General features: G+C 40.6%; 1 protein-coding gene across 2 annotated transcripts; it reads right to left on the bottom strand.

Moving 5' to 3' along the window:
* Positions 1–826: 826 nt before the first annotated feature.
* On the bottom strand, positions 827–21,903 carry CEP78 (centrosomal protein 78). Of its 2 annotated transcripts, XM_075598784.1 has the most exons (11): positions 21,712–21,903; positions 20,884–20,948; positions 16,286–16,394; positions 15,690–15,707; positions 14,478–14,610; positions 12,489–12,528; positions 9,052–9,198; positions 7,798–7,875; positions 6,236–6,402; positions 3,087–3,234; positions 827–2,106 (listed from the first exon to the last, which is right to left on the bottom strand). In XM_075598784.1, the coding sequence occupies exons 1-11, from the start codon at positions 21,743–21,745 to the stop codon at positions 1,576–1,578; spliced, it is 1,470 nt and encodes a 489-aa protein (XP_075454899.1). In that variant the 5' UTR covers positions 21,746–21,903; the 3' UTR covers positions 827–1,575. The 2 variants fall into 2 exon arrangements, with proteins under 2 accessions (XP_075454899.1, XP_075454909.1); XM_075598794.1 differs by lacking the exon at positions 15,690–15,707 and having other exon boundaries at positions 21,712–21,901.
* Positions 21,904–21,919: the final 16 nt, after the last annotated feature.

The following is a 21,919-nucleotide window of genomic DNA, read 5'->3' as shown; positions in this document are numbered from 1 at the left end:
GGGGGCATGGGTTAAACTATGTTTCCACGTTAGGGATTGGATACAGATAATTGTTCACCAATAGTCTGTATTCAATGTTAAGAATAGGGTACAAAGGTATATAAACTGTGTCAACCCTACAGTTTTTGTAGTTCTTCTGATTTCATCTGGAATGTCACCGGATTGCTGGAGAATTGCTAGCTGATACTTCTCCATTCCCCAACCCTAAGTAAGTGTTACCTTCTTGCCTGTTAACTGTACTATATTGCTGTGTTCCACTTTTTAAGGAATAAATATATTTTATTATATCTAAGCCTCGTTCAGTTCAACCTAGATATTTGGTGTTTGTTATATCTTGTCATAAGTTACCATGACACTGAGGTACACGTTTCTTTTGTGTACCAATAGCCGGAATGCAGAGCTTTTATTTTGTTATAAATCTGTAGAAATCCTGATTGTGTGACTAACATAATGGCTGCTTCAGTCAGTGTAATTCAGCAGCTACAATGTATTCTTAAATCTGGTTTAGTTCAATGCTAAAGCTGCTGCCCTTGATGGCAGGGTTGTGGGTTATAATACTGTTGGATCCGATACTGGTACCCCCTTCATCAAAAGGGGATTTAAACTGATTAGTCTTAAAGATAACACACACACACAGTTAGGAACTCCTCCATCAATTAAAGCATGTGTATTACTGAACTTTTGACTGCTTCAGTACATAATGCAGATTTTACAGAAAACCCTATTTCTATTAATAGCATACGGTATACTTTTGATTGAAGTTTCATGCCGTGATGCAGAGTATTTACCTTAAGAAAAATGCAATAGACAGGAGTAACAAGCCACACTAAAATAATTTATTTTTTTTACTTTTTAAAATACAGTACATTACATTTACAAAATCATTAAATAAAAATATATAAATATTATGTAAAAAAAAAAAAAAAAAATCCCCCAAATCTTATTGTTGGTATTACACGTGAGAGGCTTTACCAATTGTACAATGTGACACAGAATGTCGCTGAAATATGGTTAACAGATGAACACAAACTCATTTACAATAACTTATGATAAAACAGTTTGCAGCCAGTGTCATTTGTTTAATGATTATGTAAACATAAGATTGTTTTTAGACTGCATAATAAAATGTTTCATTAATCAGGTAGTATGAGCCAAATGGTCCTTGAGACCTCATCTTGTTATGGGCATTCTCTATAATCCCCGTATGTTCTGGAAATGAATGCAACATGTTAATATGTCCCTTTATATTTGGCGCTTGGTGTATCTCAGAGATGGAATTTTGAGGCACTGCAAAAGTTACTGGACAAAATAAACACACATTGTAATTGCATAGCTCAGTGGTTCTCAACCCAGGCCTCAAGACCCCCCCCAACAGGTCAGGTTTTCAGAATATATCCCTGCTTCAGCTCAATCATTCGAAGAGCCTGCTTCAACACAAGTGGCTCAGTCAAGGACTGATTGAGCCACCTCTGCTGAACCAGGGATATCCTGAAACCCTGACTTGATAGTGGGGGGGGGGGGTGTGTGTGAGGGCAGGTTGAGGACTGGAGATGAAAACCCCTGGCATAGCTCAATCTAAACTGTATCATCCGAGCCACTGCGTAAACTTCCTATGGAATGTAAATTCTCTTGTATTTCAGATTCCGATAAACTGGCATCAGAAAAAAGTGAGATTTTGCAACTGTTTTGATCTTGAGCTACAGCAGCCTCAGGACTAACTCTATCTGTCCCTGTAGAGACGCTGCTTTTTGAAGACCGCTTTCCATCCTTTTCACCGAGTGATGCTTTGGACTTTTTCCTTGCACTGCTTTTTTCACTCCTGCTGGAATCTGAAGCGGAACGCTGGCTTCCAGCCATTTCCTTGTCAAACAGGTTGGCTTTTTTCACACAGGCTGCATCTTTGGTGTTTCTCTGCAAGGAATGCATCCTGCCATTCCAGTATGCCTCTTTACCCTTTATGTCAAGATCAAAACCGATTTCCTCTTTGCTTTTGTGGTTGGTGGTGTAAAATACATCTGATTCACGAGGTGAATGGAAGGCATCGTTAGCCAAAGCATACGACTCTAACAGACCTGCATGGTAACCTTTCTTATCTCTGCCGTGAGCCTAGCATGAAAGATAAAAATTACATGAAAACAGCAGCTTGCTTATCTCTTGATCTATCACATTTTAAGCTAGTCCAACACACACACACTTAAAATCAGTAGTGTCACCTAGCAAAGCAAACATTTGGCTGGGCAGATCACTCACCCACATATGTTGTTTTGTTAAGGACGTAGAAGTCTATTTATCAGTATCTCCAAGCTACAACACTGTGTGAAAAACGAGCACTTAATACTTTTATACTTTACTTTGATAAATCACCTAGTTATTAAAAACAAAACCCTGGCTTAAATGTAAGTCACGTTTAGCAACATACACTAAAAATGGCTCAGTCATGTAACCCCTTCTCTGTTATTTCAGAAGTTAGAAATGTTAAATACTTTGCCAATTTAGAAAAAGAAAAGACTCTGAATTGGTATTCGTGGCAAATTAGGCACCCAAACCTAACCGAGGATATAATGCTGCAGTGATTCCAAGGTTCTAGTGATAAGGACACTGGTTTAAAAAGGGTGTGGAAAATAAAGTGTGAGATCAAAAATACTTCTGGCTATTTCCATGGCAAATTCTGTGCCATGTAAGAATTTTGTGAATAGGCAGAATTTCTCTCCTCCCTCATATTTTAGCATCGTAGCATAGCCGAAACCAAACCAGAATGATAAACAACTAATAGCTTTTGTAATGACCGATCATCTACATTTTTGGGGAATGTAACTATTAAAAGAACAGATAATGTATATAACTGTTCAGTTGTACTGAATTTTAAACAGTGACATCCTATCAACATGTTGTTGGGAACAGCACAGAAAACCAACGCATGCGCAATATAAAACAAATCGTCTGCTTTTTGTCATTCTTGTTACAAATCGTAAAGTAAGCATTTTTCACAAGGGTCTTATTGCTTTTACTTTTCAGCCAGGAACTAGCACACATTTTAAGATCTCGGTAAATTGTGAGAATGTCTGTGCACGGTTTTCTCCACTTACTTGATCAACAAAATAGGTTCCATGCAGATCTGGGTGTGTTTCAGGGGACGGCTGGACGGCTGTGCCAATAGTTGAAGACATCTGTGGATGCCCTGGCAAAGCAAAATCAGACTGGTCTATTCCTGCCATGCTGGCAAGCTGCCCGAGGCTGGAAAGAACGCCAAAATGAAAGTATAACAACATGAATGAATAGGAACAAATGGCAAAAACTGGGTCTGCACAGATGAAGTATTTACAACACCATTTAAAACAATGTTTTGACATCTAAGAACATCACTGTTAAACATAAACCTCTTTCAGTGCTGGTGGAAATGCAAAATGATACAGCTGTCCATCATTAGTTACATACACAGAAATATGCTATACCGATGTAAGTAGTTTACTTGTTTTTAAAACAAAATAACCTTTACTATATACATATAGTACCTATTCACTTTACTGTATAGCTTCATATTGTCCATCAAATTCAGGGGGCATGAAATCCTCTTTCTGCAGTTTGTCCAACTCTATATTAGAAGCTGTATTACAGTATATTCTGTGCCTGTGATATTTGTTACTCTGCTTTTCACCGGCTCTTTGCATTTCATCTGCAATGTTTAAGCATACGACACATGTCCGGACTTAAACAATGCTAAGCCTTGGAGCAGCATGAGGCCCATTTACACACGCTAAACTACATCTTACATAGTTACATAGTAGATGACGTTGAAAAAAAAAAAAAGACATATGTCCATCAAGTTCAACCTATGCTAAATTTTGACGACAGATACTTTATCCTATATCCGTACTTACAAGTATATTGATCGAGAGGAAGGCAAACAAAAATCCCCAGTGTCATATCATCCAATGATATCTCATAAAAGGAAAAATAAATTCCTTCCTGACTCCAAAAATTGGCAATCAGATTACTCCCTGGATCAACATCCTTCCCATGTATACTTTTTTGGTATATCCCTGTATACCTTTCCTATCTAAAAAGAAACAAATCTATTGTATCTGCCATCACAGTCTCCGTGGGTAATGAATTCCACATTTTAACTGCCCTTACTGTAAAGAACCCTTTCCTTTGTTGCTGGTGAAATGTAATTTCCTCCAACCTTAAGTAATGACCCCGTGTCATTTGTACTGCCCGTGGGATGAATAGTTCTTTTGAAAGCGCCTTGTACTGTCCCCGAATATATTTGTATATAGTTAGACGCCTATTTTCTAATGAAAACACATCTAAATTAGCTAACTCCTCCTCATACAGTAATTAAGATTTTCCATCCCCTTTATTAAATTCACTTTTTCTAGTTCCATAAAGTCTTACGCTATGTAGTAACTCTGGCAGAGAAAGTGGTAAATAGTCAAGTAATATTTTCCTATCACAGTTGCGCTTGCAGGGCCTGCATTTTCCACTAAGGAGAACAAATATTCATTTAAACGGATTACACAGAACAACTAATGTGCACTGCAAGTTGGCCAAAGACTTGTTATCCAACATAGTTAATGAATATCCTACTTGCAGTAGATTAAGGGGAAAGCAGCAGTGAGTTAGCTACATCAAACAGTTACAGTAACTCTAACGTGGATATTGCAGCAAAACATTAACTGGCTATCAATTATTATTGAGACAAAACCCATAGTGACCTATGTGTGGGGTGTGTGTTTAGTCTTACCAAATGAAGTGATCCAATTTGAAAGTATATAAAACATTTTTTTTTTTTATAAAATCACTAGTGAAGGACTGATTATTCTAAATCAGTGGCCAATATATATGTCATCTTGTGAACAACAATTGCCTATTTATTATCCTAATGAGTTGTGCAGTTCCACATACACACATACATATACACTATATATATATATATATATATATATATATATATATGGTATGAGAGAAAGAGCAGAAAAAAGCCCCACACAATAGCACTCTAGTATACTAGGATAGTACAAGTATCAAAAAATCTTTATTGAATAACTATCACAAAACAAAATGTAAAAGAAAGCAGATAAAAGTTTAAAACAAGGCATGGATCCCTTGTACGTAGGTTCTGGACACAAGCCTCCAATGTTCAAATACAAAACATGAAAAGAGCCGTCTCACATCAGACAGATAGTGTGCTAAAGTGTCCCTGACAGATAGAGGTGCTAAATGCAGGTAATAAAGCTGGAAAACCAGGATAGTCTCTACAAATGCAATGCAAAATATGTGATGAAACCAAAGGTATAGGGTCAAGATGCACACTTCAAAGAGCCTACTGTATATGCTCATGGTCAAAGGCACCTAAACGTTAGACATGCAGCAAAATCATTAAGGAGGCAAGGATCCCTTGGTTTGTCCCCCCCCTCAGGGACACGTTACTATGGTTTGAGGTTTTTGTTCCTTGCCTCCTTAATGATTTTGCTGCATGTCTGACGTTTAGGTGCTTTTGACCATGAGCATATAGGCTCTTTGAAGTGTGCATCTTGACCCTATACTTTTGGTTTCATCACATATTTTGCATTGCATTTGTAGAGACTATCTCAGAAATTCCCTAGGGAGAGCATGCTATGATATTTTGTGTTTGACCCTTTGGCCATGGCCACTTCCTGGTTTTCCAGCTTTATTACCTGCATTTAGCACCTCTATCTGTCAGGGACACTTTAGCACACTATCTGTCTGATGTGAGACGGCTCTTTTCATGTTTTGTATTTGAACATTGGTGGCTTGTGTCCAGAACCTACGTACAAGGGATCCATGCCTTGTTTTAAACTTTTATCTGCTTTCTTTTACATTTTGTTTTGTGATAGCCATTCAATAAAGATTTTTGGATACTTGTACTATCCTAGTATACTAGAGTGCTATTGTGTGGGGCTTTTTTCTGCTCTTTCTCTCATACAGTACCACATAACCTGGCCCACTAAGCACCGCTGACTTATTATTTTTTATTCACTCTAAGTTGGTATTTAGTAACATTTACTTTTCTTGTGGATACGGGGTCTGCCTTTTCTCCCAATATATATATATATACACACACATAATATATATATACACACACACACACACACACACACACACACACACACACACACACACACACACACACACACACACACACACACACACACACACACACGACATTACTGAGCAGGGCCAGTAACAATGACCATTTTCATGAATAGCTTACCCTGCATCCTTCAATAGATCCAGGAAAGCATGAAATTTATGGAAGGATTTTTCAATGCTTTCAAGAACGCAGTCATCTTCCAAGACTGTGCTTGTTACCGTCTGTGTGTGAAGAGCCTCGGAAAGAGACTGGTTGATTTGCCTCAATCGCTCGTTTTCATCTTCTAACTAAAAAAAAAAAAATCACAGTGAATTACAATCCAAGAATACATGCATACCAACCATTTAATTGATGCATCTGAAAATGTGACCTATGTCTACATTTGCATCCTTCAAAAAGTACAGTTTGCACTGAGAAAAAAAAAAAAGCTACATGACCATTGTACAGTCGTACCACAATTCAGCACTGTGCTGTAAAATACTGCTGAAATGCCGCTCACCCTCCCTTTAAGTTATCATAGTGCAATGGCACTGGCATTTTCCCCCTTATGCCCAAAGCGATCATCAATTCTTTTTTTTCTTGACTATTGGAGGAGTCTGCAAATGCATTACAAACACTGCAATGAATATGGATCCTCCCAGGACTAAGACATATTCATAAATTGCACCAGTGCAGAACATCCAAAAAGGTTTAGAACTTCATGTCTTGGCATCTCTCTGTGAAAATGAGCATGACACAATAAAGGGCTGGACGGCTTATTTCTATATATTTTTTTATTATTGCCCTGCAATAATCCGTCTAAATAAAACAATCATACAATGGAACAAATAAGTCTACTTCCTCGTACCACCCTCCCTGTGGTGACCGGGTCTAGTGCTGCATCTTTATGTTTGGTTTTCAGGAAGCAGAAGGTCAAATACTAATATGGCAAGTTGCTTGTCTCTAATTAGGTCATTATATAAATCAGGGGGGCACAAACTTTTTTCCCTGCGCCCCCCTGCTGGCGGTCCCCTCACCCCCGCGTCATGACGTCACGTTGCCATAGCAACGTGACGTCACATGACCTCGCGGCGTCATTTGACGCCGCGTTGCCATGGCGACGCATGCGAGAAGCCGCCGGAGGCAAGATAAGCAAGGCTACGCTTATAGTGCCGGCGACGGCGAGGCAACGGTCAGGTGACGGTTGCTGGAAAATCAAAGAGAGATGACTTCCAGCGATAGCGACCAATCAGTCGCTCCGTGCTTACTATAAGCACATGTGATGGTGGCAATGCATTTGTTTTGTTGCGACGTCGCGTCGCTGTTGCCGGCACTATAAGCGCAGCCTTAGGTTTACAGAGGCGCTGCAGCTCACCCGGCACTTAATTTAAGTGCCTTCGGGAAGAGCGCAGGGCCTCTATAAACCCCGCGCCCCCCCCCCCCCGCACTCAGTCCCGCGCCCCCCACCCCCCGTTTGCGCACCGCTGATAAATGATACTCTTTGTTACATGTTTGCTGAGGTGAATTCCCAATGTTAAGCAAATTTGGATAGTGTGCCACTTTTAACAAGTCGTCTTTTTCTGTCTGCAGTGCTCTGTTTGCAATAAGAGCATATACAGTATTTACCAATGACACGCATCTTTATGTCCTAGGCAGCAGCTTTACTTTGAAGCAAAAAAAAAAAAGAGGCATTACTGGGTTACCTCTATTATCCTGTCGTCAGCTCTTAACCTAGTTTTTCTTTCACCATTCAACCTTAGTTGGCAATCTTCCAATTCCACCTGCAAGCAAGACACATATAATTGGGGTCCAGTTTTGCACTGTGAACGGGCAGTTGGAAGTCAGCAAGATACTGTGCATGACCTGAGACGAAGACATCACGTCGCTAAAGCATTTCTTTAAGTAATGATTTGTGCCCTAACCCCTTCAGTTGTGGCTGTATGTACTTGGCAAATACAGCATTCAGTGTCTGGATCCCCATGTTTTACAATATATGTTGTAAATGTAATAAAGGGCACGTTCTGATAACGGTGATATAACTGGTGTAATTGGTACCTTATCTTTACCCTTCTACAATGCCAGAAACAGTATAGGAAAGCATAGAATCTTATAGACTGTACATAGAAACAGACATCAAGTATAATGTTTGCTACACTCAAAATCACCAATGTAGTCAAAGGAAACAAAGGATTAAAGGCCTAGTTATACTATGAGATGTCTAGTGTAAGCTTGATTTTTTTTTTGCTACACAAGCACAGCAAAAAAAATGTAAGTGTATATTTTGTGGGCAATTAGGGTTTTCACATAATATTATATATTAAGTTATTATATGTTCCCAAAATGTACTTCCAATTTATTTTTTCCCAAACTCGGACCAAACTGCAAAGTGTCAATCCAAACTCATAACATACATTTCTTCTGGAAGATGAAGAGTAAGGTCTTTGTCAATGCTTTTGAGAATGTAGGGGCCATCTTTTTAGGGTTTAAAAAAAGGAGATTTTTAGACATGGGTCAAAAAAAGGTTAAATAATTTTTTTACAGATTACAGTGCGGCTGTTTCGGATCTGCATCTTCATCAGCATTATCACAGTTTCAAAAGTTAATCAAATAGCAGTGATTCATCCTTTTATAATGTATTTAGTTATAAAAGGGGCTTGCATGCCTTTCAACATTTCTAGAAAACCACTTAGGCATTATAACTGCTGTGTGATTGGCTTATTTTCTCGGCTGCCAAGGTGGAAGGCAGGACCACTCTCCTGAGTTAAAATGTTAATGGCGACTAAGTATGAAATCAACCCATAACTAGGCAAACATGATTTGTGTATACACACACACACACACACACACACACACGTTGCAGGATGCTTGAGAGGCAACATGATTAAGCAGGGAGCAAAGTACATGTTATTCCAGATTTGAGCCTCCATGGGAACAGAGCTCCCTTATTTCCACAGTACCTGTAATCGTTTGTAGTTTCTTACGCTGATTTTCTCAGGGGATCGGGTCACTGCAGGTTCCTGATTACAGACACCCAAAGCACTATCTGTCTCTTCAGCCTCCGAGGATGTTTCACTACCCACTGACACTTTCACAGGAGTACCTGTCTGATTACATTAGTCTAATGAATGCACATTAATTCATCAACACTTTCAAAACAAAATAAAAACAGCAGTCATCCATAATGCAGGGGCTTTTTCGTACAGGGTCCATATAAATCATGGCTTTCAATAGCAAAGCAATGGGATCTAAACAGTTTTCTTTTCAGATTTTCTAGAAACAGCCTCACCCTACTTTGGTGGATGCACTGCATGTTTTTAAAAGGTTTCCACTCACATAACCCACAACAAAATCTCCATTGCCTTGAAATGAACAGTAGTGTAATTGGGAAGAAAGGACAGCTCAAGAGTGCTGAATTCTAACTAGCTCAATGGTACTGATGCAGCCACGAGTATCCGAACACTTGCCTGGGAAAATCTGGGGCAATACCCCAGTAATGCTGCAACATTTCTGTGACATTTCTGCAGACAGACTAATGGCCCATCGGATTAACATAGCGGGGGTGCCTGGCAGTCCCATTCAAACTGAATGAGACTGCCAGGGACACCCGCTGTGTTAATCCGATGGGCCATTAGTCTGTTCGCAGAAATGTTGCAGCATTACTGGGAGATTGCCCCAGATTTTCAAAGGCAAGTGTTCGGATACTCGTTGCTGCATCTGTAAGTGTCTGCTGGCAGCACAATTCCTGAGGTTGAATGACAGAAAACACTGTTTGCTCAAACTCTTTACAAGAAATGTAACACATTTGAAATATGGGCAGGTAAGCTACAATGGCCAGGATTCTTCGTTCAGCTCTGCTGTGGGTTACCGCAAACCTACTGCCGTGTTAATTGCCAGACTTGAATGGCAGTCCGATCGGAGTGTGGTACCGTACGTTGGCGCTTGATGAAGCTGTCCCAATGTGTTTTTTCATTATTACATTTCACATCTTTCAGAGTTCTCATAGAGGCCTTTTTCCCCCCTCCAGCCAAAACCTGTGTATTACAAAATGAAAAACTGGGGCGCTCCCTACTGTGTATGGCGTATAGGAATGGAACGCCTAAGAACTCATTAAAACCAGGCCAAAAAAAGGAAATATATATATATACTGGCCCTTGTTGTATTTGCTGCAGCTGGACCTTGAAGAAGATAAATCCCAGGATCTTCTTATAGCGGCAATGGAAGTATGGTAGTGGTCAGCGCAAAGTGTGGAACTCCAAAAGATAAAAGATAATAAAATACACAGGATACATAAGTTTCAACGACTCACAAGTTTCAACGACCTATGAAACATGTGAAGTCTCACACTAGCCCGTGTGAGTCGTTGAAACTTATGCTTCACGTTTCATAGATTGTTTATTTATTGACATCAACTGTTTATTTGTACACAGTTTCCCTTCCCCCCCCCCTCTCCTTTCCGCCATCTTTTCACTTCAGAAGCAACGAATGTTTATTTTATTTATGCACTAATCCTGTGTATTTTATTATCTTTTATCTTTTGGAGTTCCACACTTTGCGCTGACCACTACCATACTTCCAAAACCTGTGCATTGACTGGTAACTCATGGTACAGTGACAATCTACAATGTTAGGCTGCACTGAAGAAGACATATGTAAGGTTTCAGAAGCTCATGTACATATAAAAGGACGCTCATGTTGGGCCTATGCTGCCACAGGAAACTGCAACGTATTGCAAAGTCTATACAGATATAACCTCTTTGTGGGGCTGCCAAGCACTGAAGTGTTTGTTAAGCACGCGTTTGTACGCATAATTTTATCCGGCTGGCTTCCCACAACGCTGGCTTTCTTATGCTCCTGCTTATTTCCATACTGCTCAGTGACACGAGAGGGGTCTAAAATAGCATAAGCAATGAGAGTTATAAGAGTCCAATTTATAGCCTGTCATGAAACTGCAAATGGCTCTACCCCGATGGTTGTAGTGCAAGTGTCTACTTTATGTGAGGCAGCACTGCCCTCTACTGGAAACAAATTCAGTAATATACCCTTAAGGCTGTGATTATACAGCCGAATTGCAGGGTGCGCGTGCGGTCTGTGACGTCACAACAGCGACATCGCAGAGCGACATCTACACAAGCACATTCTTCTGCGCACACGACTGCTGGCTGAAATCTGTCACGTGACGCGGCAGTCGCAACCAGAAAACACATTTTCAAAACGCTTCAACTGTCGCCTGCATTGCAGTAACAAGCGGCTTGACATTCGCGGTTGGTATAAGCGTTTTGAGTGGGTGCGTAGAATTTGTTTTTGCGCTGCGTGGTGCGCGTTTTTCTGTATAATCATGGCCTAAAGCAGCAAAACATGCAACTCTGGGAGATTTTTTTTTTTATTACAGGATTGAAGCTGGGGGTCTCCAGAACCGAACTTTATTAATTTCAGCTCTGAGGACCTCGGTATCTCTGGGGAGTTGAAATGTCCCGCGGGCCAATAGGAAGCCACAAGGTATGATGTCACGGCTTCCTATTGGCCCACGGAACATTTAAACACCGTCATTTTGTTAGGTATACAAGTTCTCTGGCTGCAGATACCGGTACACCCTACGGGGGCAAGTGTCTCTGGAAGTAGGGTGACCCCGGAGCGGAAATTAACGCACTTCAGCTCCGTAGACCCCCTGCATCAACACTGTAAAAACAAATATTAAAACCACGCAGCGTTACATGTTCTGCTGCTTTAAAGCAGCATTACCTTTAAAATTCCATGTGTGTTTTGTAATAAATCAATTGTGTAGTATTAGATAATACTTAGTACATTTTTCCTCTCACTCTTAAGTATTTTGAACGTATTAAGCTTTCTTGGGTTGTTATAGAATGCATGGTAGCACTTCCTCTTTTGAATTAGGCGGCCGTCGTGGGTGCCCAGGGAAGCAGGATCTGCACTGAATGATCACGGGAGAGCAGATCGATCGGCAGCTCAGATAAATGCGTTGCCGTAAAATGTAAGGAACTGCTGCATTTATTAAAGCAAAAAAACAGGCAAGAGGAAATGTCCCTTTAACGATTCTTTACAGTCTCTACTTTACTGTAAATAAACTATGCGAATATAAAGCTGTAATGGGCATAACGGCATATTTCCAGCTGGCTAAATATTGTTCTACAGCACAAAGTTGTAAATTCACAGAATTATTTAGGGGGGGGGGTCTAAACTTTGGTAATTGTGAGTGGAAGTCGCCATTGGTAGAAGCAAACTAAACAGAGAAGCAAAATGGTTATTACAGGAAAGGTGCATAGTTCTCTATGATTGTACTTGGACAGCCTATTATGCCCCTGCAGGATACACCTTTATGACTAATGCCTCAAGTGTGGTCAAATATTATTACTATGAATGTTTTTTTGTTTTGTACCTTGACAGGAGAGCATTGAATCCAATCAGTTGAAATTCCCCTAGGACAAAAAAGATTCAGTATTATTAATACATTTTATTTTTTGGAAAAGTGAACAAGGACACTGGACAGTAGAGAATAGATTATGCTTCTCATCAAGATTAAAAGGAAGATCCGGCACTCCAGTGGTCCTTGAAAAAAAGTGATTTAATCCACAGCAAAATCGATGTTTTGGTCAACAACACTGAGCGACCTTTGTCAAGAGAGAATGAGCAATACAACTTGTATTAAGTGAACGCCCTCCCCCGTCTCCCAGGCGGCATGCACGTGTGATTACGGATGTCGTACATGAATTGATTCCAGAATACGCATAACTTAAAAAACCCTAACGTGTGTAAATTCCAAACCTAATGTGCAAAATTCAATATCGTCGGACTTATAATATAACATTTCAAATATCAATCACTAGCAACATAACTGAAACATGCTTGGGGTTGGAACAATTATTGAATATATCAACATTATTGTGTAAACATAAAAATGTGTATGTAGTAACATATACTGAGACTGAGATTCAAAAGATTCATATGTGGGCTATCAGTATACCAGTATTCAGTGGCCCAGATAGAAGGCTTTTGAATTGGACATTCAAATGTTGATATATTCAATAATTGTTCCAACTCCAAGCATCTTTCAGTTATGTTGCCAGTGATTGATATTTGAAATGATATATTTATTTTTGACAATCCGAAGATATATACATTGTGCATGCACTGCACATTAGCTTTGGAATGTAGAAGTTATTTGTGAATTGACTGCACAATATGCATAACATCCTTATGTCCCAGTTCCTTTTATTTATTTACAAACGGGTCGCGTTACTTTGTAACGACATGCCATAGTGTTTGGTGCTTTAATCACACGTACGTGTCACGTGGGTGACGCTAGGACGTTTACTTAAGACGTATATAAAAGGTGTATTGCACATTAGTGCACGCTCTCTTGACAAAGGTCACTCTTGGTGACCGGAACGTTGATTCCTGTGGATTAAATCAGTTCTTTTCACCCTGGAGTGCCGGCTCTTCCTTCAATCTCTGGGATATGTACAGTATATCCATCTCCCCAGTGTGGGCTGACTTCCCGGGCCCCCCAGGCAATTGATCCCAGTTGAGTGAGTGCATCTATTCACTCTTTCAGCAGAGAATAGGTACAGGGCTATATTTACCAAGCAGTGCTAGCTGTAAGACACTTTCCAGCTCGGCTTAGCAAATGTGGCCCCTTACGACCTTCTATGCCAGGATAGGGGTGTTATGGCGTATCACAGTTTAATAAGTATGGCCCGTTACTGCACATTCACTAGACTCGGGCCATAAGGCGTCTTCAGCATAGAAAGTGTCCTATACAGCAGCACTTCTTCGTAAAGATGGCACATTAATAAACCATGCAGAACTGTTTAGACAAGTTAAAAGTAACCCAGGGAGTTACTATTATGATGCTACATTATAAAGACCAGTAACCATAGGGTTCATCATTTCATTGCAAATTTCAACTCAAAATACAAAGGGTCGCTACAATCTCAATTCTCTGTCAAAGACCAGTGTCTTGAGGAGCTGTAATATGTTTTTAATCACTATATTAAACGCAATATATATCGCGCTAATAATGTATTCATCTTTGTAGATTGTGAGCATACATCTATAATCTAATTTTGGTGTATGAAAAGGGAGATAATGCGACTTGTTCAGAACAAAGAGCGGACACTGGGTTTTCATACGCTTCACAATGTAAGGTGCCATTACAGATGTAGCCCTTTTAAACTTTCCCTACGGGTAGGGATTTCCAGGGGACACTGTAAGAAAAGCATCCGCTAAATTAAAATGCAGCCAGTGCCCACGCTGCAATGGTTTCTGCCTGACATTCTTGGATCTAGGTGTTTAGTCAGTAGTGATACATATGGATAATTATGTGAAGCACAGCATGATGTGGTCATGCAAAGAAGTTGTCCCCTACCTGTGTCTGTTTGCTCTCTCTGCAGTACGCCAGGGGAGAAAACCTTCAACCCCTGGAGGCTTTGGCTCAGGAGCATACAATTCATTGGACGCACTCTTTCTTCCAGCAACCAATGGCTTTTTAGTCGAAAATCCTTAAAAAAAAAAAATAATAATAATAATAAAAAAGGGATAATATGCAAGGATATTACTATTGTTCCGTCAAATAAGAAACTTATTGCAATGTTGAATAAAATGTGAAAAGTAAGTTCGAATCAGTGACAATTATTAGACGGAAATAAATGTTGGATCGTATTTCCTATCCATTCCTTTTCTAGCTGTGATTCAATCTAAAAATCATCACAATGTTACATAACTTTAAAAAAAACAACAAAAAACAGCAGCATTCTCATGGAGCTTTTATGTTAAGCCAGTGTACGGAATTGTGATTTTTCTACTGCAAGAGTTATAGTCAACGATGCACACTATGTATTTGATTTGGACAAAAAATAAGGCTGGAGGCACACAAGTACTAATGAAACGCAGCAAAACACAGCTACTTGTTGCATTGGTACTTCTGTGCCCCCATCCTTATTTGTTGTTCATACCATTATAGCCCTCTATTTACAACATAACGTGAGTTACTCTTCCCTGGATATAGATATATATGTATACATAGTGCAAACTCTTTCATCAACAATACACTCAAACCACATCATCATTTGTTCTTCACTGCAGGGTACTCAGATGCACCCTTAAGTCACAGAGCATGATGTTTTTAATCAGAGTTGTAGGTTTTTTTTGGACTCTTGTGAGCTGCTTATGCGAATGACTTATTGTCTTTAAAAAAGGGTCCTTGTATAAAAATGTATACGGATTGAAGAGGCACTTGAAATTGCAAGTTAAGCAACACTATGAAATATATATGAAGGCAACATTCTAAAATAGAATTGCTACTTAAGGAGCGACAAGGTCAGCATATCCATGGGAACCATCTCGGCCAATTAGATTATTCCCTACAGCAAAACTGTATATGAAGCAACCGTTAAAAGGAAAAAATAAGGTGCCCCAAGAACTAGAGTATGGAGCCCTTTTTATCCTTATCGTATCCGTCAATCATTGTTCGCAAGCGCATATTGCAGTTTTTCAGAAACAAGCGATACACAGATGTTGACCAATTTACTTGGAAAAGTACAAAGGCTAGAAGTCTGCATGTATAGCGTTGCCTCCTTACCTGAGTATCTCCAAATAACTGTAGCAAAAATGTAAGTAAAAGTTAAATAAATTAAAGTATTCACACACTTGTCGCCCAAAAACCATACACAACTTCTGGTTGCTAATACTTCTCGAAATTATGAAAATATATGTCAAATGTAGCCAACATCAGTATTTAAGACTTGCTTGTAAATATAAAATGCTGTTTCAGTTTAAGAGAGACAGTGGAAATATTTTTTTTAGGGCAGGCTGCAGAATGTTTTCTGCCAGGGAATACTTTTTTTATTATTGAGAAGGAACAATACATCACATTCACAGTCAATTATGTTCAATATTTTGACCACTGATTGACAAAAAGAGAATTTACACAACATTGTGACGTTTAAAAAAAAAAGACATTATGAAGTTAATAGGGAATTGTGGGTAGTATGTGTCAGTAGATTAGAATTTAATAATAATAATTTTTAGGAGGGGGCGAGTCCTCATTTCCAATATACTGTTTGACATGTATGGTTCTTTGTAGGTTGATAAAAGGGATGGTAAAAAGAGACCGAATAATAAATGCTGCTTTAAAGACGGTTCTTTGCATTAAATAAGTGAAAATAGTGATAATACCGATACGGGTGGCAGTTTTCCCTTTCCGGCCATTTCTCAGATTGATGGTTCTCCATCTTTGCCTCGCTTTCGGCCCATCCTTTGAAGACGGCGATGTGAACCACTTGTACTGGAAGAAAATATGGACATGGTTGTTACTAGTAAAATAAGAAGGCAAATTTTGAACTCGGGTGAATAAAATGGTCACAATTCAAAGAAAGGCATATCCCCAAGAATCAAGTGCTTCTATATACATCCCCTGTGAATTCCACTTCATCCTTCTCCCTTCCTTCCTAGAGAAACACAGTGTACAACTACTGTGTTACCCCAGTTTAGGGAATAAAACCAAACTAATGAGATAGAAAAAATCACCTCCCCTTGCTTAGCCAAGCATTCTGTGTGTAGTGACATCAGAAACACCAAGGATGAGATACCAATCAGTTCAATGTCAAATGTATAGCTCACAAGCAAGAATGAAAATATTTCAGTTACCTACACATGAGTGGAGTAAACTACCCTTTAATCTGACCAGGGTTCTTGTCTCTAATTTTCCACATCTGAACATTTATTAAGAGACAAAGCCGTGATAGCACAGATCCGGTGCTTTTGCACAGAGTCTCATTGAAGTCAATGGTGCTTTCAGGGCCGCCGACAGGGGGAGGGGGAGAGCCGGGACAAGTGTCCTGGGTCCCGGTGGCTGCAGGGGCCAAGCCAGTTGGCGCTGGAGGTTGGGCCGGGCCCGGCCCAACTTCTGCATTCAGCTGCAAGGCCTCTGGTCACTGGCCACGGGCCCCCTTCCCACGTGTTGTGGGCCCCCCTCTGCCAAGCTGGGCCTCTCGCGCCAGAAGCCGAGCTTGACTTCCGGGCGGGCCCAGCTTCTTGCACACAAGGGCGGGAGAGAGGCCCGGTCTCACAAAGAGGGTGTGTGTCTGTGACATTGTGTGTGTGTGTGTGTGTGTGTGTGTGTGTGTGTGTGAGGAGGGGCGGTATTGTATTTTGTGTGGGGGGGAGAGATTGTATTTTGTGTGTGGGGGGGGGTATTGTATTTTGTGTGTATGCTGATGGGGGTATTGTATTTTGGGAGAGGGAGAGTATAGTATTTTAGGGCGGGGGGGATTGTATTTTGGGGAGGAGGTGTATTGTATTTTGGATCTGTGTGTGTGTAGGAGGGATTAAGGGAGTAGGAGGTAATTAAGTGATAGCGGAGGGGGGAGTGTGAGAGGAGAGAGAGGGTGAAGAACAGGGGGAGAAGAGAGAGAGGAGGAAGAGAAAGGGGCTTGCGAGGAGGTGTGAGAAATGGGGGGAATAGAGGGGGCATGTAAGGTGTGAAAAAAGGGGCTTGCAAGACCGCCAACATGGGGGTGGGGGGGCCCAGTCGAAACTCTAGTCCTGGCCCCCGGGAAGTCTGTCTGCAGCCCTGGGTGCTTTCTGTGCGATAGTGCCTGACGGGTGCTATCCCAGCTTAGAGAATAAGTCCCATAGACTGCTGTATTGAAGCCATAAAACACATACAGACTAAAAACAATTCTAGATCATTTTTTGGAACGCTGTAATAAGCATTTTATTTGTAATGGAAGTGTTAACTCTAGTTGCAAAACACTGTTCCACCCAAAGAAATATTTAAGTATTTAAATATTTGGCGACGTTGCGTCTCACTATTGGCCATCAGAGCCAAGGCTAATCCGAGCGTCCATATTGTATTTGCCTGGGAAATTTAAACTGCATTTTACCGGCCACGGGGGAGCTGCACAAGACATGAGAAAACACGAGGGAGATGCAAATGTGGAAGATGCACGTCAAACCAGGCCTGGGAACATTAAATGGCCCATAAGGTGCAGCGCACACACTTTTGTTTTTAAAGCTCCTGCCAAGAGACTGTGTCGGGTAAATGGACGGGGAATGCCATGTTGTACCACACATGGACACTGTACATTGCTACTTGTTGAACTGGGAAGTGAGCCTTGGTACAGAAAACCCTTGCCTTGACCCTGCAGTGAAATTAAACAAGAGAACTGCATAGAGCTTGTTGGTTACCGAAGTATCAGTGGTAAGTTTTTTATTTGATCTTTCAATGTGTAGTCTTCCCTACTTGACGTTCCCATGCTCAGTACAGTTTTTATTTATTTCGCTTTTAATGCTGTAGCCCCTCGTTGTAAATTTGTACATTTGACCGATATCACATGGGTGCTGTTTCCTCCCCCAAATATATTTAAGTTAAGTAGATTCAATATCTATTATTATTATGCATATCTATTATTTAATGATTGAACCGAGAAAGCAGCATCCTTGAAGAAGAAGTATTGATGTACAGAGGGAAACAAAATCCGCTTCTTCCTGCAGATTCAAGGACTTTCTGAAACAGCCATTGGGAGGTCAGAGAGTAAGTATTGGGTAGTAAATAAATTGGGTGCTTCCTCAGCTTTTTATAGGTTATGGTCCACTGAAATAAATACATGTTATTGCTGGATAGCAGTTAGTCTAGTGAGTGAACGGTGTGTGCTGTTCATATGCATAGGTATACTGTCAGAAATGTGATACCACGAGTGTACCCCACAGTCCTTTCTAATGCCTCCTGTTACAAAACTTCTCCTTTTATAGTAGTCCAAATAAAGTACATGCCCAGCGACAGAAAACCTTGGCACAATGTTCCCGGCTCCCCACAGAGCCGGCTTATGACTATGATCTCTGTAAATATACACCTTTTCCATTTCCCATTATTTGATAAGAATATGTGATAACGGTAATGTCATGAACCTTTAAATAGGAGTACAAAGCATTTATTTATTTATTTGAAACAAAAATAAATCCAAAAGCTAATAATCGCAGCTGGGATTCAAAGAATATCTACTTTTCATTTTGCCTCGGTGATACTATGTTCCACCCCAGCACAGCGAGTGCGAATGTCATATCAGGTTATTAAAGGAGCAAATCAAGGAAGCCTTTATTTTTTTTACATAGGATTGAAGCAGTGGGTCCCCGAAGCTGAACTCCATTCATTTCAGCTCCGGGGACCCCCTGCTTCCCCAGATACTGACCTCTGTAGGGAGTGCCACTATCTCGGTGGAGTTTAAAATCTTCCCGGTGATTCGGGCCAATAGGAAGCTGCACTAGATGACATCACGGCTTCCTATTGGTCCACAGAACAGGGGAGCTTTAAAAAGCCGCCATTACATGAACCACGTAGCCGAGCCAGAGTGGCTACCAGCACCCCCTACGGGGGTCTGTATCTCTGGAAGCAGGGGGTCCCCGCAGTTGAAGTTAATGGGGTTCAGCTCCACAGACCCCGTGCTTCAATCCTAAGGGGGGAGAGGGGCGGGGGGGGGGGGGGGGGGGGGAAAGCGGCTTTGATTTAAAAAAAAGTCATTTTTGCTGGGGCACTATTGATTTACATTTTTTCATGCTCTCTCCCCCCCCCCCCCCCCTTTAATGCTGCAGCACTATAGACAGGTCTGCGTTACAGCAGTGTTCCATTGGTTGACACTGACAACCTACGCAGTGCTGTATATAGAAGTTTGCAGGTGCAATGAGTTCCTACCTCGAAGAGCTCACAATCTAAGTTTTGGTTCCTGAAGCACAGGGAGATAAATTGGCTGGTCCAAGGTCATGAGGAGAGCTGGCATTGCTTTTGAAGTGGGGTGAAAATGGTTCGAATCCCAGTGATATTACCACTGATCTCCTGCTCCAGCCATGTGTCATTTATTAAGACCGCTTTTCCCAAACAATTATTGGTCAGGGACTGCAACATTAAAACCCCAACGTGTATTAGACTTGAAGTACTGTTCAGTACAGTGAGAGCATGTTACTATTTTGTCCAGCATTGTTCTTAGTGAGGTTAATGCTGCAAGCATTACAAAACAAGGCAATCTCTATAAAAACTTATTCTATTCATAAACTGTAATTATTATTGGGTGTTGGCAGTTCTGGGGTTAAAGTGCCCTGAAAAGCATACGCTGATAATACAGTGAAATAAAATACAGGCATATCCCGCATTAACGTACGCAATGGGACCGGAGCATGTATGTAAAGCGAAAATGTACTTAAAGTGAAGCACTACCTTTTCCCACTTATCGATGCATGTACTGTACGGCAATCGTTATATACGTACAGAACTGATGTAAATAACACATGTGTAACAGGCTCTATAGTCTCTCCACTTGCGCACAGCTTCGGTACAGGTAGGGAGCTGGTATTGCTGTTCAGGACGTGATGACAGGCCATGCGTGAGCTGCCGTTTGCCTATTGGGCGATATGTACTTACTCGCGAGTGTACTTAAAGTGAGTGTACTTAAAGCGGGGTATGCCTGTATGTCTCTTTATTTGTAATAATTCACCATTTTGAAACATTTTCTTGACATGTTTGTCTGAAGTGTTAGATACAGGAAATACCATACTTCTATTAATACAGTACTATGTGAACCTTAAAAAAAGAGTTGTAACCTTAAAAAGGATGTAACGTCATAAAGTGTGATGTGATCAGGAGATAATATATAGTACATATCGGTGTATTCATGTACATAATATATTGGTGTGCTTCATACCCAAAAATGTTTTGCACATTCCTATCACGATTATGAATACCATTCTAAAATATGATCAAAACGGTATTTGGAGAAACTTACCTCTGGATTTGTATCATGTGCGTTCATGAGCACTCTCTCAATAACAGTCTTCAGCAATACATGATCTATATGAAAAGGAAAGAATCTGAGGTTACCTATAACATGCTGGAAACAAACCAAAGAAGTCGGACTGAAGTGAAACAACAGGAGGATGGAATTCACTAAGTCAGGGGTTCTCAGCTCCTGTCCTCAAGACCACCCCCCTCCCAACAGGTCAGGTTTTGAGGATATCCCTCCTTCAGCAGAGGTGGTGCAGTCTTTGACTGAGCCACCTGTGCTGAAGCTGGGATATCCTCAAACCCTGACCCGCTGGGGGGAGTTGAGAACCCTGCACGGAGTGGTTCTGTATCGGCTGTTACTTTGTGGTCACTGCCTCTGAACTTTATGCATAAACCAAAAAGCTTTTGTGGAACTTTATGCTGACAGTTGGTATGATCCAGGAATAAAAGGCACTAGACAATAAACTAAATTTGGTGAGACGATAATGAATGCCCCAAAACCCTAGAAATGAAATGATTTATATTTTGGAACCTTGGGTTCTGCTGGTTAAATAATTAACCATGTCCATCATGTCCATCATCTTTACAACCCCCTTGTACGTACAATGAAGAAATGCTTAATGGCAGTAATAAAAAAAATAAAAATAACTGGCTCCATCTATATCCTCTGAACTATATAATAAAACAGATTATGAAACTATAAAAATGGTATTGCTCAAGTGCAGCACGTAATAATAAAAAAGTCTCACAGCAGTGGCAGTTCTCATTGGACCGTGAAGTGTAACTACAATGCTTATTGAATTGTGAGCATACAATTACAGTTTCATACCAATTAGTGGGTTTCTTCTCACATCCAGTACCATTAGAGTTGTGTTGGTCTGAAGAGCATTGAGAAGCGCCTGTGCACCCTCGTTGGAAATTCCACACTGACGTAAATCAAGTGCTAGAAGGAAGAATTAAGTGAGAAGTAGCTCATAATTACTTTTTTCATACATTCATTTGTATATCACTTTGCACAAAATCAACCGATAGCAGCC

Source organism: Ascaphus truei, chromosome 1 (assembly GCF_040206685.1).
Source record: "Ascaphus truei isolate aAscTru1 chromosome 1, aAscTru1.hap1, whole genome shotgun sequence".
Taxonomy (NCBI): domain Eukaryota; kingdom Metazoa; phylum Chordata; class Amphibia; order Anura; family Ascaphidae; genus Ascaphus; species Ascaphus truei.
Note: the sequence above shows the minus strand (reverse complement) of the source record. Positions and strands in the feature narration are given on the sequence as shown.